Genomic DNA, 24,424 nt, shown 5'->3' with positions numbered 1-24,424 from the left:
TTTCGCCTCCATCGAGAATGCAGTCGCCGCAGCCGGGATTCGATCCCGTGACCTGCGGCGAGTAGTAGAGGTGCGTGTGGGGACAGTCTGGCTTTCTCGGCGCATGTGCATGAGGCAGTGAATATGTACGCGCAACGCTACGAAAATCTGATTTTTTTAAAAGGAATGAATGCTTTATATTATCCAGCATCCAGACATGGTGTAGTGGGGGACACCAGATTGGGGTCGAAAACCTGGACTTTATTAACGCGCACCTATATCTAAGCACACTGCCGTTCTCACATTTCGTCCCCGTCCATGTACAGCGAGTCGAACACGTGTATCGGATTTAGCAGCGCGACACCTTACCGTCGGAGCCATACCACGGTGGGTCCGACTCAGTAAGGTGGTACCTTTCAAAGCTCCTTTTTCTCAAAGTTCCGTGCATTTCTTTCACCTTTGCAGCCAGCCACAAGAAAAAGTTTTCCACGAGGCGCTTGATGGAGTCCTTGTTAGCGAATAGTCAACGCTATTTTGTTGCAATGAGTTAGCCCCGAATAGGTTCTTTTAAAAATTCTTGACGTCTGAACTAAGGGTCACTGGTTCTCACGTGCCAGAGATTACAAGCATGTGTTATTCGCCTGATTTTGCAGACTTTATAGTTTCCATAATGCCAGCTTTTGTACACATTTGGTTTAATTTAATATTACTGCTCTTAAGCGTGTCGTAAACACATTCCTTAAGAGAAGTTTTAAATGATCGATGACCTCCTGACTTAGCGTCACGAGCAGAAGCATTCATTTCGATCACTTCTACCCTTCTATTTATTGCTCTTTTTTTTTCGATCTTTGAGGGTGGCTGTCGTGTGTAGATACGTATCCTGAATAGCCAAAGCGCACTCTCTCTCGCTGCCTGTTCCCCTTCGTTGTGCGCTTTTTCGAATTCTGCGCGCGCATCTTTTCCCTCGTGGAATCAACCGTCGGTAGCTTTCGAGCATGCGAAGCTTCTTCACGGCTGCTGCTCGTGTCCAAGTGTGAGTGAGCCTTTAATCATACCGAAAAATGACTCAGCGTCTACGTCGTCCAGCGTGGTCTTGAGCAGCCCATTGAAACATGCTACGGAAAATAACCCGGAAGCGCGCGTATACATCACTTTTATACATATCTTGCGCGAATGTGACAAGCTATTTGCGTGACCTTCTGGGAAACAGCCTTCAAAGTGCGAGCCTCTTGGGATTAAATCGGGGAAACTGCTTGACGGGCCGTTTCATTGTTCGCTCCGTAAAGCGACGGGCGCACTAGGACGAGCTTCCAAGAACAGCTGCGGGCGTCCGGTTTGCTCTCCTTCGACTGGGAAATGTGTGTGCGTTACATCCCCGGGATCAGCTCCATTCTCCGTGGGCCAGCGTTAATGGGTTAAAGGTCTTTCCACGAAATGTCGTATACTTCGTTTATCCCCCCTCTTCGAGTCCCCCCGTGTTTTCCTTGCTCTTAGGATGTCGTGTACATTTCTGTGGCCGCCTCTTCTCCTGCGCCGTGCGATGGGCGGGCAGTCCCGCTGTGTTTCGACCTTCTTATCGCGTCCGGTAGCCTAAGGGTCCGCGAAGTTCGCCTGGAAGACTCTGGCTCGTAGCATAGTTGCGCAACTAAGAAGAGTGTGCTTATGATGTTTTATTCCTGCGTTGGTCTGCATCATTGCGGCATCGCCAGCGGCGTGTTCTGACGTTTCGCGTCACAGTGAGACGGGACTATCACTATGCGAGGGCGCCTCTTTTCGAGCTTGAACAGTTTGGGATATAGCGTTTCGTGTCTGTGATTATGTTAGCAGCCGCGGTGCGTTTGGCTTTCTGGAAGTCGTATAGATTGGTTTCAAGATTGCAAGTGTTGTACCCCGAGAAACTTCCGGTCACGTCATTTACCAGCTCCTAACGTCGAAACTGAAAGCACGTTTTCAAGTGTGTTTTTTTCTATAGGTTAAGGAAAGTCTCTCATTAGCTTTTCAGATAAAAGAAATTGGACGCAAAGTTCAAGGCAATCTTTTATGTAGCTCAAAAGACATTTATTTGAATATGTTTTGCCAAATAAGGGAAAGAAAGATTAGAAAATGAGCTGGCTATTTTCTAAAGCTCTTGTTGCTCACCGGTGCTATTATGGCACATCGGTGGATGACACCGTATGTCATCAAGGACATGTGTTTGTAAACAGCGAAATGGTCTATACGTCCCTCCCGACTACTGAAGTGTTAAGTATGCGTTTTCTACCCTTATGATGATTCGTGTCTGCCGCGGAGGAGCAGTGACTACGGTGCTCGGCTGCATAACTCGAAGGTTGCGGGTTCGATTCCGGCCGCGGTGGTCCCGTTTCGATGGAGGCGAAATTGTGCACAGGCCCCGTGTAATGTGCGATGCCAGTGCATAATAAGGAACACCAGATAGTCAAAATTTCCGTGCCTTCCACTATATACGGCGTCCCTCTTGAATTATGGATGATTTCGGGGTGTAAACTCCTGTATATTAATAATATATTATCAGAGTGATTTGTACTGCAGTGACTTACCTTTAGTCTTGCGTTATAACTACAAGTTAAGGAGGAGAGCTTTAACGGCTGGGTAAAAAGTAGTCATTACGTTGGGAACCCGTTAGCTGTTTCCTATGAGACGATGTGTGGGGTGCAGGTTAGGTTTAAGCGAGGTTGAGAGATTAGCGCCCCGAGTGTGTCTGGTGGACACCTATCCCCATGTTTTTTTTTTGCTTGTTGTGTGTGTGTGTGTGTGTTTTGTGTGTGTGTGTGTGTGTGTGCGCGCTTGCTGGCAACCGAGAGAGCTACGAGGACGCGGAGGCGACGCGGGGAGCTGACTAGCCGCAAATGGCGACCCCCATTCGCTGCGTTGCTTAATTGTGTTGTGAGCTCTTCGACGTTTCTCCATCGGGTCGTGTGTGGCGCGCATCTTCTGGCCTTGGCTTGGAGGACGACGGTCGTGCGCCTCGGCCCGATGACAGATCCACGCTTGCGGCAGACCGACGCCGTGCCGTGGCACTGTCGTGACCGAACGCACCGCGTCATCGGTGATAACTGGTGGAAAGGGGGGCTTCGGAATTGCCTGTCCGAATTAGCTTCCGGTTGGGAATTAAGCCGTGCATAGCGTCGTGTATTCCGTTAATGCCCGTTTCATGACTTGGCGTCACGTTAACCTTCGTTCGGTATATGTAGTTGACTGCGTAGGCAGTTTTTGTCGTTTGGCTAAAGTATTCGTCATTGATTTTCGCAGTTTTATTCGCTACGGTGGTTAGCCGAACGGCTGTCAAAATACAAACAGACTAACTGTTTTATGAATACATGTAAGCAATGAATCACACTTTTTTCATTTCATTTATTTACTCTCAATGCCGTAAGGCGTTACAGAAAGGAGGGGTACAATATTAAACAATCAAGAGAAAAGACAACAGCGGGGTGGTTACAAAAAGTGATTGCTGACGGTGGACCTCAAGTGCGCAGCGTCGCTGATGGAGACGATGGAGGCTGGAAGGCGATTCCACTGCACGCTGGTCGTTGGGACAAACGAGTTCAGGTAGAGGTTTTTTCGGGAGTTTGGTACACCAACTTTTAACGGATGATCGATCAATGCGGGATGACACGTGTGATGGAACTGAAAAAAGGGATTGTTTTAAGGTCTGATTGATGTAAAATATTTTATGGAAAACACGTAGGCGGGATGTCATACGACGGGTTGCAAGATCAGGTAGTTGCACTACTTGTTTCATGTTAGTGACACTGGATGACCGGGAATAATCAGAGAGAATGAAACGAGCGGCCCGATTTTGGATAGCTTCAAGTGTGGAGACAAGATTGGCAGAATGTGGATCCCATACAGAAGAGGCATATTCAATCTTCGGCCGTACAAGGGTTTTGTAAAGCTGCACTTTTAATGAAGTGGGAGCTCGAGAGAAATTTCGTCGAAGGAAGCCGAGCATGTGGTTCGCATTATTGCTAATATATTCAATGTGCGAGTGCCACTAAAGGTTATCGGAAATCGGAACGCCCAGATATTTGTAGGTGGTAACCGACAATAGAGGGGAGCCATTCAGGAAATGTCTGTTTACAGGGGTGTGCTTGATTGTTCGAGTTAACCTCATATATTTGCACTTGTCGACGTTTAGTTTCATTAGCCAGATGTTGCACCAGGCTGAAATTGTGTTAAGGTCGGTTAGAAGTTGTGGGGGATCAGAAGGTTCGCATATATTCCTATATATATAGTTCGCATATATTTCTATATATATAGCTGCGCAAAGATATAACCGCTGATAGCGTAATTTGGGGCACGCTCTCTATAATCACGTTTTGGTTGACTTCGTGTTTACGGGATTCCTGCATTGGCAAACACACTTTGGCCGAAGTGTCTGTAACTATGGTAGGCCTTCCACGCCACTTATAGTTTTAAAGTATTGCGTTTTCACAATAGGGCCTAGCACCGAATTAAGGCCGGATTATCTATTGTTGTTTATCACTTGCGGAAATATTTCTTTCAGAATTGGCTAAATAAGTGCATATAATGTCCCTCGCTCCAGTGAGTGGGACTCGACTTTACGGAAGAGGGAAAGTAATCATAGGACTAAGTGATTCGAGAATACCGTGACAAATTAACGTTACCCTCCCGTACAGCAGCGAGTCGCTTTAGGCCGGGGTCACACTGTGGTGACCTCAGCCGCTTAGTGGCGAATGAAATTTCGGCGTTGACTCCGCGCGCGCGCGCATTGGACCGACGGCGAAATCGACGCGCCGTCTTCTCTTCTGACGTCGCATTGTGGTGCGCGCCATGCGATTGTTTCCCCTGCCCATTAGTAAGTCTTTATCCACTGGACCATCAGGAAACGCTCACGATGGTGGCATTCGTCAGTAATTTTTTTTCTTCTGCGCAGCGCGGAAACTAGAAAAACTAGGCTAAGGCCGGGTCGCGAAACGATTTTCGTATTTCGTTCTCGTCGCCGTCGGGTGATCGGCGCTGTCGCTCGGACCTTATGCACACACACTGGGCGCGCGCTGTTTCGGGGGTAGTCGTGCCTTAGACGGGGAAAGAAAAAATATCGCGTCCGGTGCCGTCCATCCGGCGTGTCTGATGAGGAGCGTTTAGAACGACGTATAGTGGCAGCTCGCGGGGAAGATTGCCCAAGTGCCTGCATAGGCAGAACGTGGTAAAACAAAAAACAAACAAACATAAAGAGCCGGATGACTGTTGCCTCGGCACTGCACGTGTGTCCGACGCTGGGCGCCCAAGGACGACGCCGTCCGAACGCGCGTATTTGTGCACGGACCGCACGAGTCTGCTTTTGGCAAACGTGTGCGGCACGCTGTCGTGAGCGATATTTTTAGGGGCCCGTTGAAGCGTGCCTTGCTCATCGCGTGCGCGTTCTGTAAGGAGATGAGTTCTCGGGAAAAACTCGAGGCGCCTCCTCCGAGTCGAACGTGTTTAAAAGGAATCCCCTGGAGGCGTGAAGTGGCCTTTGTGTGCGCGAGGAATTCGATAACCCTGCGGCGCGCGTGTGCTAGAACTTGACGCTTTCAGGTGCAGATAGTCTCGCACAAAAAATTAGTATAAGGATGTTGCCACTTCTTGATCTTAAAGTGCATGCGTGATACTTTTTAACGTCTTGAAGCTTTTTTATTTTTCTTTAATTTAACCATGTCGTTGACTTTGAGAGCTGCAACTTTCAACTTGCATAAAAATGAAGAGTTGTCCCGGAAGGAGGGAGAAAGAAATAATAGAAGGGAGCTTCATGTGACACTATGGAGACTTGCAGGCCTTCCGTTACCGAGTTTCCTGCAACCTGAGTTGCTGCTAAACCTCGTAAATTAGCAGTCACATGGCAGTATCACCATGTCACGATTTCATGCTAAACCGCCGTTCCTCCGTTTTTTTCGTGTTCGAGGAAAATGTACAATTTGACGGTGCAAGTGCGAACGTGCTGAGCACGCAACATTCTGGGTTTGTCTTCTTCGCGCGTGGCGATGGACAGTGGCGAGTGGCTTAAGCGCTGCAGACCGGGGGCAGGCAGGATGTAAGTGCGGGCGCATTCTCTTGTTTATTGCACGCAGCCAACATGGCCCCCGGAGAGCTGAAGAAGCTGAAGAGCAAGCAGCGCAAGGCCCGGCGGCGGGCCGAACAGGAGAAGGAGAAGCAGACCCTGGCGCAGGAGAAGCAGAAGTCCCGGCAAGCCCAGCAGGCGCAGCAAGCGCAGCAGCAGCAGGACGGCGGCGAGATGGACGGCCTGCGGGACGAGGAACTGTTGCCCGACAAGCTGGCCAGGGTACGCTTTGGTGGGGGTGGCGGGAAATGTCGAGGAGCACCTGTCGATAGAAACGAAACGAAACGTCACTTTTGTTTGTTTCAACGATTGGCTATGCCCCGCCGTGGTGGTCTAGTGGCTAAGGTACTCGGCTGCTGACCCGCAGGTCGCGGCTTCGAATCCCGGCTGCGGCGGCTGCATTTCCGATGGAGACGGAAATGCTGCAGGCCCGTGTGCTCAGATTTGGGTGCACGTTAAAGAACCCCCGGTGGTCGAAATTTCCGGAGCCCTCCACTACGGCGTCCCTCATAATCATATGGCGGTTTTGGGACGTTAAACCCCACATATCAATCAACGATTGGCTATTTCCCGCCAAGAATTTTCCCGACCAGACTGGTTTGCGTTGTACGTCAACCCTAGGGGTGTGTGATTAAGGAAGTTTAGAACCGAATAGAATATACTGTTCCAATATATAGATTTTGAGTAGTATGGCAACAGTTTTCAAAGCAGGCCTAGACTATTGAGGTGGTGATTTTCAAAATAGCCTGAGAATTCTACATTTTTATTTTAAGCCAATATTCCCAAGCTTTAGCTCGGGAACATTAGGACTACTCTTCACCGACAAAAGTATACTACAAATATTTAAACAGAGCAGCAACTAGAGCCTTCGAAATATAGCCATGGTATTCAGCCTTTGACCTTTTTTTTCTTTAGAAAAAAACGCCCATTTTCATTACTTATATTTGGTAAAACACCTTCCTCCACCAGAGCTGGGGGAGGGGTGTATGCCCCTCTCCTAGCTACCGGCGTGTCTTGCATGGAGCCTGAATATTTAGAGCACTTGAATTGCCGAACGCGACATTAAAGCCAAATGGATTCTGAACAGGACAATGAACGGCGCACCACATCCGGGGTGCTCTGCACTCATTCACTTTACAACGACTGCTAACCGTGGTTGACTTTACAGTAAGTGCCGAATATGGTTGGCATCGCGCGAAAAGGAAAAAAAAGGGGGGGGGGGAGGTAATGCGATTGCAAAGGTGAAGTAGACTGCAATTTATGCTTCCACCCCCCACCCTCCCCCCAAATGTGATGTTGGTATATAGCATATAGCTTACTCATTTTTCTTGTCGCCTCATGGCAGTTGCTTCCAGCCCTTTCAAGCGATGTCACGGTATCGGCGCAATAAACTTCATCTTGCACGAAATGGTCGGTTGCGCTGACAATTCACTGTGAATTGCAGCAATTTTTACTGCGAGGGTTTCAGGCTTTACCTTGTTTTCCATTCTTTCTTTCTTTTTTTCCAGAATCTTTTTTCCATTCAATGACATAAAAACGTCGCAGTCGTGTTCACACACACACGCGTTGTTTGTTTTGGCCGCGTTTCCGGGCTTTGACTAAAGATGAAATCCAGGCTTGGACTGAATCTCGTCGAGTGGGGAGGAAACATTGCAGTAATAGAAACGCTGAAAACAATAAAATCACTTAAATGTGACGTATCGGATCGTTTTGTTTTACTATTGAAGTCAGTGCTTCTTTTTTCGATTGGCTAGGGTTGGCTCACTTTTTGTCTAGTTTTTCCAATTTTATTGTGACATTTTGCTGTTCCCTCCACGCAACTCCGGAACACTGGCCTCAGTTATTTTGCCGTCATCGAGATGTGGTTGCGGTGGTCGGGATTCGATCCCTCGACCTTCGGTGAGCAGTCGAGCACCGCCACCATAGACCGTCCTGTGGGCGCGAGCCCTTCAAAAACGTGAACGATACCGGACACTGTGGAAGGTCCACGTCCTCAATGCGTTGTCGCAAAGTTGGAAAGTATTACGAAATGCGTGTGGCCTGCGTTGAAAGAGGCGCCAGACGTGGCCGAGGGCGTTCGAGCGATGAATCGTCGGAGCGCCGCGATCGTGTCGCCATCTCTCGTTGTAACGCGGAAGCCGTGTCGGGCATCCGAGAGTTCAGGCGAAACGGGGCACCACTCGGCAATCGGGCGCTCTCCAAAAGAGGGTGCAAGTGCTGCATTGGCTCGGGGCTGCCTGTTCTGTTGACTCCGTGCGGAAAGGCCGTAGGTTTTTTATTGCGATGCAACTTTATGTGCAGTGAGCTGGTTTTTTACCGTCGCCGCCGTCATTCATAGTATATGTATACGTATCTGTATATGTGAGAACTCAAGAAAAAAAAAAGGACGCTCGCGCGCTTATTACCCACGCGTACTTTGCTCCGCGAGGGGGTAGGGGGGGGGGGGATCGCCCAATTTCGACTACGACCGGAACGGTTGCGTTTAGTTGCCGGGCGCACGAAGATCACTTCGCTCGCTGTACAGGCGCCGTTTGCGAAAGAAGCGCGCTTTTCATAAGACAGCGAAGTATAACAACTGGGACAATTGTTAGTTTGCACTGATCTGTTTTTGTGACTGTTTCGCGTGTCGTTTTTGTTTAAACAACGTGTCAAGTGTCGAGTGATAAACGTTATTAGTTCGCCCTCGTCCTGTGTACGTTGTTTTCGTGCGTCATTGGTGCGTGAGCAGCAGCGCACTGCACGTTTGGATTTGCTTGCCGTTCTCAGCGTTACATTCCAAGTTGTTGCTATCGCAATCATTGCTTTGCCCTTGCGGCGAAACTTTCTCTCTCTCTCTATTGAAGGGGGTGGGTCGCGGAATAGTTCAGACGAGAGGACTTAGAAACAGAAACGGGGTGTGGAGTGGCTCGAATAATTATGGTTGAATAAGAAGGTTGTAGGTTGTTGTCCTGGCATATCATTAGGTCATTAATTACCTGTATCCTGTCAAGAACTTCTGTTCGATGAGGCCATTCTGCAGTTTTTCAGCAGTGCAGCTTTTAATTTTTTTAGTGGTGCATTTTTATTTCTCCATTTACGTAGTTTAAAATGAATAATAAGCAAATGATTACTTCGGCATAAAAATTCTCGTTAGGCAGGGAATGTGCTTTTTGTACCGTGCAGACAGAGGAGCCCCTGGAGCAGGCAATCCAGTTCTTGCGACCGCTGCAACAGCTGGGTGCCCAGCAACTGGAGACTCACCTCCTTGCATTTGAGATCTACTTGCGCAAGAATCGGCCCTTGCTCATGCTGCAGTCCATCAAGCGAGCTTTCCGCCTCGATCCTCAGTGCCCCCGTCTGCACGCCCACATGTGCACTTTCCACAGCCTGGGTAAGTGCATAACCCAAACACTGTGCTGTGTGTGGATGGGCTGGGTGCGTGCTCTTTTGCAGATCTTGTAGAGTCCCTGCAACATTTTTTCAAGTACTCACGAAGTGACGTCTCTCTCGCACTGCATTGCACAAATTGACTACCAGAAATATTTTTGAAGTCCATCAAGTACGAGTGGATTTAGAGATTTGTAGCACACTTTAAGTTTACTTTGTCATACAAATCTCATGTATACAGACTTGGCTATGAGCAGGTGGGACTCTCAGTAAATTGGGATATCTTATTTATTTTGATATTAAAATAAAATTTCTCGCGCTCCGCCTGCCGGCATCAACAATAACTTGATGTCAAGCACCAAGATGCAAAAAATGGCAGCTTGCACAATGCTTTCTCAGTCGTCTGCTTGCGTTGTGCGATCACTGTCATCCAGTTTACCTGTGAATCGAGCTAGCGGAGTTCGGGAATAGTCTATGTGCAGGCGATTACAAGATATACGTTTTTCAGAGGACAAAGGAACCTGATTTCAAATTTGTCGTCATGGCACCAATATTATGCTCTGTGAATTATCTTGCACCAGTGAAACGGACAATAGGTGCAAGTTCCACCGATTCCCCTCCAATCCGACAGAGACAAGCATAGGTCGACTTCGCGCGTTCGCCACGGCCGACGAGTAGACTGTTAGCTGCACTCCACTCCATACGCGTACACATTCAACATTGTGCCCCCCCCCCCCCCCCACCTGCCACGAGAGTTTGCCACACGTGCGGCACGCAGCAGACGATTGAAGTAACAGCGCGCAGATGAGGATACGTGACGAAAACTTGAGCATGAACACATTGCTCCTGGTGGCGCTGCTGATACCATGTCGTGACGTCTCGGTGCAGTAGGAACCGAAACTGGCTTTTAAAAGGTTGCTGTAATTTTTCAGGACACACTCATGCTTACCGGCACATTTCCTATGCTCATATGGACTTGGCCTATCATTTCATGCAATAAAAAAGTGAAAAATTTTGTGTCAGTACCCCCTCAAACTAATATGAAAGGAGGAGGAGGATGAAAGGGAGCACTTTTTTTCTTGTTTTCTTCGAACATATGGGTGACTTTCCTACAAACTTTGTGCGCAGCTTGCTTACAGGTGCCGCAGTGGCTGTGATAACTATGTAGCTGACAATGTTCAAATCAGCCAGTGGCCTTGTATTTTTGGATGTATGATGGAGTGGATTTGGGTATACGGCATCATTTGTCCAGAAAAGAGTGAGTAATTTCAGCCGATTTCAAACTTTGAAACAGGATAGAAATTGGCTAGAAAAGTTCCTTTCTACTTGCTGCATCGTATGTTTGGCTCATGCTCACTGGAGCATTGACTAGCAATCGGCAGCGTTTTTTTTTAACATGTTTAGAAAGTGTTGCAGGACCAATTTTCAGGGCCTCCATATCCTAATTTTTCTTGTTAACCTGTCTGATGCAATACAATGGTTATATGGCTGCCTGTGAATGTGAGCTCAGCTATTGAACTTGCCTTGCAACAAGGTGTGACAAATCTTAATTTTTCCATTTAGACCTTCAATATGATCATGCAGAACAACCCTTGACAAAATATGCACTTGGAGGGGGGGGGGGTGTACAGATTGTAGATAGCTTATCAGCCTCGTGGGCCCACCTTGATATTTCTCTATCGAAGTGTTACATATTGCCAAAGAACCTGCAGTTATTGCACTATACTTATTGTGCAAAGAACAAATGAAGCATTCCTTATGTGCACCAATGTCACAGAACACAAAGTAAAGGGTCTGTGACAGAGCTCTCATCCACACCAGTGAGGCATGTGTCCTCATGTAACCTCATTGATGTGAATTTAACCCCTGGTGCAAACATATAACTACACAAGAAAGTGGGCGCTGGGGAGAAGACTTTCATTGTTTCTGCCTGACAGTCTTTTTGCCCGCCACTATTTTCAGTGTCAAAGAGGAAGGACCTCCCAGGGCCTATTGTAACAGTACTGGAGAAAGAAATGGTTGAACTGTACCAGTCAAAGGATGCACAGCAGCTGAATGAAGAGTTTTTGGCTCAGCATTCACGCTCTTTCCCACACTTACTCGAAGGTGTGTATATGTCACAATGTTTTTAGATTGTTCTTCTTTTTTCTCGGTCACTTCACATTTTTCAGCAGCTTATGGCGTAATGTGAAGCTTCCATTTTCCTAAGCACGTCCCAATGTTGCCATTTCTAGGTTGCCGAATGATGTACTTCCTGGACACATCCAAGCAGAAGCAGGCTCTTCAGATGGTGACATCTCTAAACAATGACCTGGAGGGAGTCACTATTGAGGTAATTCATAACCATCTTTCTACATCAGTTCATGTTTACTTTCTCATCTTTGACGTGCAAGCTCAAGGGTAATTTTGTATAGGTTGTGGGAACTTCATTAAAATAGATCTACTGCCAGAACTTAAAAGAAGCATGCATTAAGGCTTTCATACAAGCCTAGTGGCAAAGGACAAGGAAATTTAATTGATCTTGCACCTTTTCCTAGCCATTTGTTGGAATCTTGGCACTATCATATACATGCATAACAACATGAAATGACTTTCCCGAGATATCGGTTAAATTGTCAACTTCATTTTGTGCAGAACTGCCTACGAACTCTCGAGTGCCTGACCAAGGGAGACATGGGTTCGTGTGAAGCGGAGCTAGCACTGTTTCGCGCTGCTTGCCACGAGCGCTTTCCTTTGGCTATTGCATTCCGACCACCACAGTCGTCAGCCAATCATGTGCGGCCAGAGGAATGACCCTGGGGTCTCCGGCCGTGCCATGCAAGTCCCCCCCTCATCCCGTGCCTCTGTTAGGCGTGGTCTGTGGGCACAGATAACCTCCTCTGTTCTCCGCGTGGCACCGTGGGCCCACGTGCAGTGAGAGAAGAACCACCGTCGTAGGAATCATCTTCAAACTTGCTCTTCCCGACCGTGGCACCACACGTGGCTGTGAGTGTGATTGGTGTCACTGGACGATCCTGCTCTGCAGAATAAAGAAAGGATGGTTTTCCTTTTCAGACTCTGAACACACCGAGGGAGGGCTTGTTGAAGTGTTCAGAACGGGGTATTCATGTTTCTGTTATTTTCTCTTTGGCAGTGAAAAAAATGGACTGTACTGTGGCATACCAGAACAAAAGACCTTGTGCTGGCTGTATGTAGTACAACCGGTGCTGTTGTTCCTCAGTGGGATGCATGGTACGGAACAGGTGCCGAACAGTCCGCCTTGTGTGCTGCGACTTCAAGAGGTTCATAGTGGGACAGTTGTCGTGCGGGCAACTACCAGTCTGTGTGGAGGATAATTGCATCTGGCGACTGCTACTGGATATTGAAGCCATCGCTGACACGAACATCCAAGCTGTTTGAATTTGTGTACCAGCAGAAGCGTGCTACACTGAATGGGATGTACCTCTCCCGCAGTGAGATTTTGTTGATACTTAGAACAGCCGAGGCAGTGACTCTTACCTTTTTTAGCAATGTTATGGAGAAATATTTCAGTTGCAAAAGCAATATTAAAGGTGCAGCATTGCAGTGAACATCTTTTCTTAGTGATGCAATGCTAGGTTACAATTATTGGCAGCAATATTGTAAGTTTTGTAATATCCATTGTACTCTCTGAAAGGCTAAAACATAGCGTCCACAGCTGTTGGTGTTACGGCAATGAGTTTCGAAACTAGACTGCCTCGTCAGCAGTAGAGCACCTTTTATTGGAAGTGATGGTAGACCCGTGTGGTGACCCTGGAACAATAGTGTGGGGCCTCGATGCATTCTCCTTATTTTAGTAATCTTAGCCTATACAGTGGAGCAGTGTAAATCAGAAAAGGTAGGTGTTGAGAAAGTGTATAGCTAGAGTACTTGATAAAATGGGTGTATTGGCAAGTATGGCATTTTCAGTGAAAAGTAGTGCTGGCTGCTCACTATGGCACACTTGGTGTATGTGTGTAGTGAAAGACTGGTGCATGTGCACTTATGTGCACTGAAGGTTTGTGCCCCTTCAGAAGTCGTCTTGCCACGTTGTTTACAACACTCGAAAAGTCTTTTGTACTACGCTCACACACTTGCGCGCACACAGTCGCACAGAGACCGTATTTAATGACGGCTGGTTGAAGTCTGTCACTTGCCGTTGCAAGGTCAGCTTAGGCCAAGACCCAGGGACCTTTTGTCCTTGAGAGAATGCTTTGTTGAGTTCCCTGAGTTTTAACTCGCCTGCGTTATTTTTTTTTGTACGCAAAGAGTGGTTGGTGCCGTGTTGTTTGAAATAAAAATATGCTGCATAGGTACATGTTTTGGTAGTGATTCATGCAGGTGCAGTGTAGAACCTGCGTGTTACCACTTGTGTTTTGAAACATCTTGTCATAAAGGCACTGTGCCTTGTTGCAAGCCCTGTGACGTGGTAGTCAATTTTTGATTTCATAGCAGCCGATAATACATGGGGCCGTTCGTGTATCCTTTTCCCCATAGTTTTCTGTTGGGTTGCACAATTTTTTTTTTCTAGTAAAGCTATCGAAAAGCCTGCGAAACAACAAATAAAATGGCGATTGTCATGGTTTTCATGGGGAACCATAATTCCGGAAGTCTAGACAATCAAGTCGCTGTACAGATCTCTGATACAACGCGTGCGGCGAGCGCGCGGACTTCCAAAATGGCGACACCGACGCTAGCGATTCATAGAGTTTCCTAGTATACACTAGAGGGAACTCTGGCGCTAGTGTCTTTGGGAGCTGCAACGCACAGCGCTTCAACGAGCATGGGAATGATGGGTAGTACACACATTTGTCTAATATTCGTGCTTCTGGCCTGCTTTTGGCTCCGTGTGTGTTCGTGTGGCTTGGAGCTGTTTTTTCACGAAAACATAAATTGGCAAATGTTCACCGTTTGCGCTTCACAACCTTATTCTTTTTGGCTTACTATTTTGAATGAAGACACTAAGTTCAAAAGGGTTCGTTCTTTTTTTTTTCAAAACAAAATTGTAACCAGCAATAAACGAAGCCGCAAGTACGATTCACCGCCCGCAAGTACGAAGATTAGGCAAATGTGTGTACTACCCATCATTCCCATGGTCGCTGGACGATCGCAGCGCCAGAGTGCCCTCTAGTTAATTTTGAGAAACTCTTTGTAGCAATCCTCACGGATGACGTCATTCCGCCTATGTAGCAATTATGCGTGCCTTTGCGGACTTGCCTTATACACGCGGTTTGTCGTGTAATAGAAAGGTAATCCGACCCGCACTGCACAAGCTCGCTCGTTTTCCTTACGCGTCCTCACAGCAGCGGTAGTGGGGCGTGTGCGAGGGCGATTCGGCCTCGAGAGATTGTCGTTTCGTTTTCGAAATATGAAAACGCCACCTTTGGCGCAGAGTAGTGGAAACGTAGCATGATTTGTCTTTTGGCACAGCTGTCGCATCACTGCTGCAAAGGTACGATAGCGGCGCCAATTAGTAGTAGTTTGCCCTAGAAAGCATGAGATGGGGTGCAACGAGTGCCAGTGACGATAGGCCCGTGCCAGATTTAAGTCATTGACACCATTTTCAAAAATTGACACCATTTTCAAACGTCGTGAATGAACGTCTGCATTTTCTTGGTATGCAATGTTGCCGCGCTTCGTATATCGGAGTCGGACCGACACACAAAATATTTTTTTTACATTGAATCTAAGAAAAGATCGAATCATAAGTGCGTACTACTGTCCAACTACAATAGTCATTGCGTTACATTCCTTGCACTCTCGCCGCGCGCCCGGTACTTTAGGTCACGAACGACATGCGCGTTTTAAGCGTGAGATAGCATTCTTGATAGGAGAGTGGCCAACGCCGAGATTTCAAAAAGGGAGTGCAAGCAACTGGATGACGATTATCTTTGCGGGACACCCTTTTCAACTCCCTTTTTTTTTTTTCAGAGTGTTTGGAGTTTTCGTCTCCGAGCTTAATCGCCAGAATCGCTGTCGAGGTCACTGGATAATTCACTCATCTTTCTTTACGTGCAACATGAGCATAAGACGGAACTGGCGATACGTGGCGATTTAATGGAGGATGGGTGGAAAGAAATAGGAGGAGGTGCCACGTGAATCTTTTGAAGCCCTGCCTATAAAAATCGCAACATATCCACAGGGTGAATGATGAGTGGGCAAAGGTCTCGAAGGAATCATCGGTTGACCGTGAATATTCTGCGTAATTCGCCCAGTCTTATCATCGTTTAAAGACGTGAGAAACCTGAATGCAAGCGCGCACCAAAACAGCTTTTATTTTACTACACTGCGCCCCCTAGCGTACGGCGCCGCCGACGAACACGCGATCACCAACGTCTTCGTGTGACGTCAATCCTCGCACATCAGGGAGCTTCATCGATTTACCAAGTCCCGGATCACTTGCGGACACCTCGGCTCACAGGTGGCTACGTCACATGCACGCGATCTAAAGGTCCCAAGCCAGCCCGAGCGGCCTCGGGCCACCTGCGCGCTTGATGCTGACTGCATCCGCTGTGGCGTCGGCTATGCCGTCTGCTCCCTCCATAGCTGTGACACACGCCACAACGCTGACGCAATTCCAACCTAAACAGCAGTTAGGTAGTGAATTATACTTATTTCTGTTGTGATGCAACTTACTGTAAGTGAACTACTAGAGCGCGTGCGCATCGTAGACCGGCGTGGTCGTTCCACCGCTGTTTCTCCTAGTGACTATAACGCGCGTTTGCCCGACCTTCGGGAATACTTACATGCTCGACGTGGCTCAGAACACTGATGACAAGAACTGGGTGCGCAAACAATGCGAAATACAGAAACATGCGACAGACAGACAAAGAACTTTATTGGGTCCTGAGAAACGCTGCTCCTTTAGAGCAACGTCGTGGGCTGCTCCCACGTAGGAACGGGGAGGCCTAGCCTCAGTGCCGCATCGTGGGCTCTCTGGACAGCCCGTAGTTGTAGCAACTCTGAACTTCGTAAGGCAGAGTCCCAGTCTTCTTCTGTGAGCCGACTTGGGCCCCGTAACGAGGAGCACTGCCAGAGCATATGTGCTAAGTCACTAACCTCACCACAATCAGGACAAGTAGAGTCAAAAGCTTCTGAGGAGACTATGCTGAGCGAAAATAGGCTTGGATAGGACCTGGTCTGGAGCATTCTAAACGTGATGGCCTGAGGTCTTGACAACTTGTGTGGAGGAGCAAATGACCGCCTCCTCAACTAGTAGTGTTTAGCCACTTCACTGAATGTAGGTAAAGCGTCCCTGAACATCTCACTGCCAACCTGCGGACCTACGTCCTCCCCTTAGCGGAGGGTTATTGCGCGCGCGCGGGAGTGAGCAGTGTCACTCAGGTTTACTTGAGAGTCCAGTAGGGGTTCGAGATGCGCAGAAAACCAGGTAATGGTATGTGGAGAAAGTGTCCTATTTTCAAGTAGTTTAAATACTTCAGTACGACGGAACCAGAGGCGAAAGCCTTAACCGCTGAGCTTGAGTCGATGAAGAATTGCGATCTACTGTCATCCAAAACGGCAAGGGCTACAGCCAACTGTTCGGCTCTTGAGGGAGTTGAGCCCCTAACTGACGCAGCATTGATAATAGAACCCATATGATTGACGGAAATAACAGAAAACTTATCTGAGTGACTGTACTGAGTGGCATCGACAAAACACACTGAATGAGGATCGTTCCTGACGTTCTTCAGAAGTGTGATGGCCCTAGCCCGGTGCCTTCCTACGTTGTGCTGAGGATGGAAGTTTCGCGGGAACGGGGAGACCTAGATGGCAGTACGCTGTTCATTCGGTACTTGAAGACGGTGAACCTCTACGAGCGCCGGACTGAGGCCTAGGGCGGACAGAATCTTCCTACCAGTTGGCGTAGACGACAGGCGCAGTAGCTGTGCAGTCTCTTGGGCTTCAATGACCTCATCTAGGGTGTTATGAACTCCTAGCTGCATAAGCCGTTCAGTGCTTGTTCGCACGCGAATGCTCAACACCCTCTTTACGCTTTTTCTGATCAGTTTCCAGCTTCTTTTCGAATCCATACCAAGAGTGCATGGCAGCAACGTACGTTATGTGACTCATGAGGAATGCATGGAAGAGCCTCAGTAGACTGTCCTCTCTGAGTCCCCCCCCCCCTTCTGTTCGAAACCCTATTAATCAACCTGATCATGTTCTTGGTCGAAATCTTAGCGATGGTTTGTCCGTTGTACCCGTGCGATTCTATAATCATGCCCAGCACTCTAATAGCGTTCACTCTCGGAATGGGGTCACTTCCGGTGTGAGGTACAATGTCTACCTGTGATAAAGGCTTCCAGTTTTTTGGCCTGGCTCCTTTTCTATTGGGCCTGTATAAAAGCAGCTACGATTTACTCGAGGAACACCTCAGCCCTATGCCAGTAAGGAAGAGCTCTGTCTGATCGATGGCTTCCTGGAGTGCAGTCTCGACTTCCCCTTCGCTACCTCCGGGACATCAGATGGTAATATCATCAGCGTAAAGCGTTTGGCTGATGCCCTTCACGTTAGATAGCAGTGTGGATAACTTGCATAGAGTGATGTTAAAGAGAAGCGGAGATATCAGCGCTCCTTGCAGCTTGCCTTTAGGGCCCAGTGCTATGGGAGAAAACTTGAGGTCTCCGATATTGAGCGTGGCCTTCCTGGATTCGAGAAAGGAGCTGACGTATCTGTGGAAGGCTTCGCCTAGTCCAAGCTCCGAAATGGAGTTTAAGATGTGCGCGTGAGAGATGTTGTCAAACGCTTTTTCCAAGTCAAGACCCAGGATGCCTCTTACGTCTCTTGTGTTCACGTCTATGATTTGATGATTGAGAAGCTTGATTGTGTCCTGTGCGGACAAAGACGGACGAAACCCAACCATGTTGTAAGGAAAAAGACCTTTCTTCTCGGTGTACTTAGAGACATGGTTGTAAATGACGTGCCCCGTTACCTTGCCGACACAGGACGTTAGTGATATGGGCTTTAGATTGCCTAAACCTGGAGGTCGCCCCGGATTGGGAATGAAGACAACCGATGCCATTTTCCCAGAGTCTGGGACAGAACCTTCTCTCCATATGCGATTGATTTCATCGGTAAGGAAATTGATGGATTCGTCTTCCAGCTTCTTGAGGGCCTTGTTCGAGATGCCATCCGGCCCCGGAGCCAATCGTCCATTAAGGTTTTGAAGAACTTCCCAAACGTCGCTGGTGGTAAATGGCTCTCCGAGCTCAGTGCAAGGAGGTCCAGTGTAAGACGGATAGTCTGAACAGCTCGAGGAGCCAATGGCTAAATATCTGTGAGCCAAACCATCCAATATAGCGTCTTCAGAATCAGGCTGGCGGCATGTATGAGTTTAGCAATGGCTTGCCTTTGATTATTTTTGGAATTCGACTCGTGCAAAAGGTGCTTTAGCAAATTCCATTTCCCTCCTATCCTCATTTGGCCATCAACAGAATTGCACACCTCATCCCACTGCTGCCTAGAGAGGGTCTGGCAATGGTCATCGATGGTTCGGTTAAGTTCTGCAATTTTCTTGCGGAGCCGACGATTGAGCCTCTGCCCCTTCCACCTATTGAGTAATGATTTCTAGGCCTCTAGGAGGTGCGCAAGGCGGCTGTCCATCCTATCCGTTTCCAGATCCGTGTGTATCTTTTTTGTCGCCTCACCGACGTCTCTCTTGAGCTGTTTGACCCATTGATCCAGGCTGGGGGTTGAGTCTTCAGCTTGCGCGCGTTCTTTTCTAATATGCCGGAAGTGATCCCAATCTGCGAAAGTAAACTGTGTTACGGGTTTGCCATTTACACTGAAATGGGTTGCTAAGACATTATGGTCACTACCCAGATCCACGTGCAAGTTGTGCCAAGTAGCAGATTCAACATTTTTAACAAAGGTAAGATCCGGCGTGGTGTCCCTCGTGCAGGAAATTACCCATCCTGGTCGGAAATGCTGGGTCCGTGGCCAGGGTGAGGTTCAAGTTCGCCGTTGCTTGACACAAATCCTCGCCTTTACGAGATGACAGCAGATAACCCCAAGCCTGATGAGGAGCGTTGAAATCACCAGCCACCACAAGCGGGGAGATACCGGCCTTGGCGGCAGCCCTACTCAAGAGCGCCGCAAACCTTCGTCTCGAGTCATTTGGCGAACTATAAATATGCAGGATAAAAACGCTACTCTTTAAATGACCACCCGTAATAATTTAGACCAAGGAGTGTTCCACTTTACTACTGTTCATAGAAAGATCGTGCGAGATATAAGTGTATCCCCTAGATAGGAGCGTGCAAATGTCCCTTCGTCCGTCTCCATAAAGAGCGTGAGATGTGTAACCCCGCAAAATGACAGAATCCGAAAGCGTATCCTGAAGCAAAATGACGTGCGGCTTTTCAGAGTGAGAACGAATGAACTGCTGAAGAACTGCCTTCTTGCGGGTAAACCCCCAGCAGTTCCACTGCCAAATCCTGAACTTTTTAAGGCTAGTTCACAATGAAACATCTGCTTTCTACAGCGACCGAAATTCCCCTGCCGCCGAAACGCAGCGTCGCTCGCACTGGACGCGCCGCGCGCCGCCGAATATGCCATCTAGTACGGGGCGAACGCGGGATGGATGCGCTGTCACCCGGTTGTTGTCGCGGCTCGCAAACGCTAATACGCTATCCGGTGGTGTATACTTCGACGATTCTCGTACGCAAGAAGCAAGAAAAGACAGTACTGCTTACTTTGCTGGCAAGTGACTGTCTTGTAATGCACGATGAGCAGAAAAACCACCGGCGACGCCAGCGGCGTTGGTGGGTTCGTTTTACTCTGCAAGACCGCAACAAGCTCTGTCACGCCAACAGCAAGCTCGGTCACCTCTTCCACGAAATACGGACGCGAAGTAGGCACAGAGTAGGTCAAACTCCCGTTGGTTTCAACATTCAGTTACGTGACTGCGGCAAAACAAGTGAGTAGGGCTTGGCCGCCATTTTTCAAAATTCCTTGACTAGCGCTCCTATTGGTCTGCAGTGACCGGTTCGGTGGAAGACGCCACAAAAATCGGTCCGAGAGTGATCGGCGCGGAGAGGGCCCTTTCGGCGGATCTCGCCGCTGCCGAATCGGATTCGGAGCACTTTCGGCGGCCGGAATGCTCAGTGTGAACGCGGCCTTAGGCGGACGCGCCATGGTTAGGCTCGAAAGATATGTGCCTGCGTTCGAGCGCGTTGACTTTAGCGTCCAACACACAGAAGTTAGCGTCCAACGTATTGACCTTGGCATCCAGTGCGCTGAACTTGTCCGCCAAGGTATCGACCCTAACATGAACCAATGCGACTGTTTGGTTAAGCGACTGGAACATGTCTTTGGTCTCTGTTTTAAAACTATGCAGTTCCTCATCAAACGCGGGTCTCGTCAAAGCCCTCTTTTTTGCTGGACGAACAGTGCACTGTACTTTCATGGGTGTTTCGACGGGCGTCTCCGCGGGTTTTTCTACGGGCGTTTCCATGGCCGTTTCCATAGGCGTTTCAACGGGTTTTCTAGTCTAGTTACCTGAGGAGGTTGTGGAGCCTCACTCTTAGCGTTATTAGCTTTCTTACGTGCGACTACCTCGACTCTAAGTTGCGCGATCGCCTCCTTTAGTGCAGCGTTCTTCCTTTCCAGCTGAATAATTCTATCATTGTTCTGCTCTGGCAGTATGCCCCCCGTTACCTGTTTCTGGGATCCTCTGACGGGGTCAGCCCACTTGGTCGCTGTGGCAGCAGGCACCTGAACGCTGACGGCCGGGCCCCGTGATCGGGAACAGGTCCGGGACTGGGAACGGCTGGTGGATCGGGGACCGCTCGAGCTCCTGGACTGGGACCAGGACTTTTTGGCCGGCTCGGACAGCTCATCTATCGGTGGGAAGTCCTTGTCAAAGTCGCGTCTCTCTCTTCTGCGCTGTCTGACGATGTAAGGTATCTCGAATCTTTGTGTACAGGTTCTGTCGGCCGTTGGATGAGGCCCTCCACAGAAGGCGCACTTGGGTGAGCAAACGTGCTGGTAGCCAGGGGAGGTCATTCCGCAACCTCGACAGATAACATTTCCTGGAGTGGGGCACACGTCGGCTCTGTGGCCGAGTCTACCACAGGTATAGCAGACATCCGTCTGCCGTCGGTAGAGGGTGCACTTGACTATGCTGGGACCACACATGACGTAATTTGGGACTCGAAGTCCTTCTATAAGGATAACAACCGTGGTAGAATTCTTGATTCGCCGCACTTCGAGAACGGTGGGATTCCTCGGCTGAATAAGAAGTCTTCTGAGGTCTTCATCGTCATTTTCATATCGATGTTTCTGATGATGCCCTTGCATGTGTTGTAGGGCGCAACAATGTAAGAGCTAACCTCGTATCCTGCGTTATTAACGGTTATGGCCTCTAGACTTGCATAGGCCTTGGCGTTGGCTTGCGATGACATACTAATCTGCATAGCGTTAGGACAAATGATGTCATCTGTGATATCCGCAGCGGAGAGACGCGCCACTGCCGTGAGTGCTTGAGAAATACGGACGTTACTGGTATTCTTAACGTTCAGGCCTCCCCGAGGCTGATTCGAAATTGCTCCCTTGGTAGATGAGGCAGCCTTGACGCGTTGGCGAGGCGTTTCTTCACGTTGGCGGGAGATTGGGTGGCAGTGTTCTTACCTTATGGTGGGCCTCGAACTTCAGCGCCCGCCACGCGTGCTTTAGTTGACTTACGCTTAGAAAGCGCCGTTGTCCATCCATAACACTGGAATTCTTCGGGAGAAATGTCCTCCCCTTGCACAGTGACTTGCATAGCCATCTTGATAGCTCAAACGCACTAAGCCAAGCGTTAGGCTTGGCTAAGCCTAACCTTAGGCCTAGCAACCCACGGCGTGGTCGAGCAAGAAAGTCCTTCAAAACTCGGTAAAAAATCCACCCACCGTGACAAAATTGTTTCCACGTGGTCCTCAAGACTTCAGGCGTCGACTGGAGCAAAAGGCATCAAACACATAGGTAACTTTCACAGAAAGAAAAGGTGAACAAGCAGAAGCCGATGTTTAGACGACCGCATGAATCGGCGCCCCCTAGCGTCTCCAGAAACATGCGAGAAGTGGACAGAAAAGCAAAAAGAGAGCAAGAGCGCATCGAAAATTTCCTGTGTCTAACTTAAGATGGCCGCACAGCATGCGCGCCACGCTGCCGTCTGCCAGCTGCCCGAAAAAAATTGTTCGGACGGTCACGGGCCGGCCGCAGACCGCCAGGCACGTGAAAAACGAACATGCGGCCGAGCGATCCCGGACCAGTGGGCGGAGGTTCCAGTTGGTCCCCATAAAAAACGAATGTGGCGCCGGCGTCCGGGGCCGTCCGGATCCGTGCGGGACGTGTAAATCGATGAAGCTCAGGGCTCCATCTTCGAGCGTGAAGCTGCTGTGTCTGTCCTTTCGTGCCTCCGTCTTGGCGTTCGTCCATGCGTCAGTACGTGCGTCAGACACACACATTATGGACGGACGCGGCCAGCGGATGATTTACGGTTTGCAGATAAAAAGTATGACACGTGCAAGGCGGTGGCGGCTCGCGCTCGAACACGGAACCCCGGTGTGCGAGCGCGCGAAAAAAAAAAAGGAGTGACTTCACATGAAGACGTTGGCGATCGCGTGTTCGTCAGTGGCGCTGTACACTAGGGGGCGCGGTGTAGTAAAATGAAAGCCGTCCTGGCGCGCGCGCGCGTTCAGAAGGTTGGCGGGTGAACAAAGCTGCAGAGTGGCGTGCGCGCAAGGTGGCGGCGGCGGCGGCTTGTGCTCGAAGGCGGAACCCCGATGTGCGAGCGTGCGAGGCAGAAGCGTGCCATGAAGCTGCGCGGCGGCGGCGCCAAGAAGATACCCGTGTACGATAACTGGAGGCCGAAGTGGTGCGGCACTCTCCATCATTCACCACGTGGATATGCTGTCATTTTTTAAAATACGATAGCAATTATATAGGCACTCTTGGCTGGATTTCACCGTCTACGCCGACGTATACCGTATGAGTATACCGTATACGTATCTGTACATATGAAAACGCAAAAAAGAAAAAAAAATCCCAGAAAAAGACTGCAGCGAGCGAAGCCACCGAGAGGTACCTCCTTCAACGTTCAAACGGCAAGCTATTCATATCTACCACTTACCGCTGTTTGCGGGCATATTGGGGGGTGGGGGACTATTGTGTTTTCAGCATTATCAGCAAGATGGTGCAGTGAGCGCGTGGCGGCTGTCATCTCTCACGCGCACTTTGGGCCGCGTCGAGAATAAAGGGGTGTACGCTCGATCGCGCGCCCTTATCTTGCAGTGGGGAGAATCGCACGTCTTGGCTGGCCTTTGAGTTTCGTCGGAACGATTCTGTTGTAGTTACCGGGTGCACAAAGGTCACCGCAATCGTTTCACAATCTTCGTTTGCGAAAAGGGCGCGCATTTTAGACACAGCGAAGTAGCAACTGAAATGTCTTATTCGCGTTCATCTGCACCTGTGAGTACGTTTCGTGCGTCATTAGTGCGTAAGAAATGCGGGGCACGTTTCGATCTGCTTGCCATTCTGCGCGTGACCTTGAAACTTGTTACTATCACATTCATTGCGTCGGATTTGCGGCAAAGCTGTGGCTTTTTTTTTTCTTAGGGTGCAGGACCAGCTGGTTATCAGGTAGTTAAAAAAATATAGAGAAAGGTTTGGTGAAAGGCAGGGAGGTTGACGAGAAGAAAATTTCTGGTTCGCTACCCTGCACACGGGGAAGAGAAATGGGCATGTAAAAGTATAAGACGGGAAAAAGAAAAGACGATCGGAACGCTCTCCCGCCCCCCCCCCCCCCTTATTTTTTTCTGGAAGAGTCTCAATCAATGTTTTAACAATGCACGAGCTGCGTTAGTCTTGGCGGATCCGAATTTCATTCATGGCGTTCTTTCAAGCCTTCTACCTCCCCAACACTTCGTGAGCTCACTTAGCTGTGCGAGTGACTTGTCTTCTCAATTTTCACCGTTTATTTTTAATACGATATAGTTATCTGATTTATCTCTCTTTAGTACA

General features: G+C 48.9%; 1 protein-coding gene across 1 annotated transcript in view; it reads left to right on the top strand.

The window, feature by feature from the left end:
* Naa15-16 (N-alpha-acetyltransferase 15/16) overlaps window positions 1–12,471 on the top strand; it is a 120,327-nt gene extending 107,856 nt beyond the window's left edge. Inside the window, exons 17-21 of the mRNA XM_037428799.2 lie at window positions 6,069–6,280; window positions 9,221–9,428; window positions 11,387–11,530; window positions 11,659–11,756; window positions 12,059–12,471. Of these exons, the coding sequence (XP_037284696.2) occupies window positions 6,069–6,280; window positions 9,221–9,428; window positions 11,387–11,530; window positions 11,659–11,756; window positions 12,059–12,217 (821 nt within the window). The 3' untranslated portion in view covers window positions 12,218–12,471. The remainder of the gene's footprint in view (window positions 1–6,068; window positions 6,281–9,220; window positions 9,429–11,386; window positions 11,531–11,658; window positions 11,757–12,058) is intronic.
* Window positions 12,472–24,424: the final 11,953 nt, after the last annotated feature.

Source organism: Rhipicephalus microplus, chromosome 2, assembly GCF_043290135.1.
Source record: "Rhipicephalus microplus isolate Deutch F79 chromosome 2, USDA_Rmic, whole genome shotgun sequence".
NCBI classification, from domain to species: domain Eukaryota; kingdom Metazoa; phylum Arthropoda; class Arachnida; order Ixodida; family Ixodidae; genus Rhipicephalus; species Rhipicephalus microplus.
This window is presented reverse-complemented; position numbering and strand designations above follow the sequence as displayed.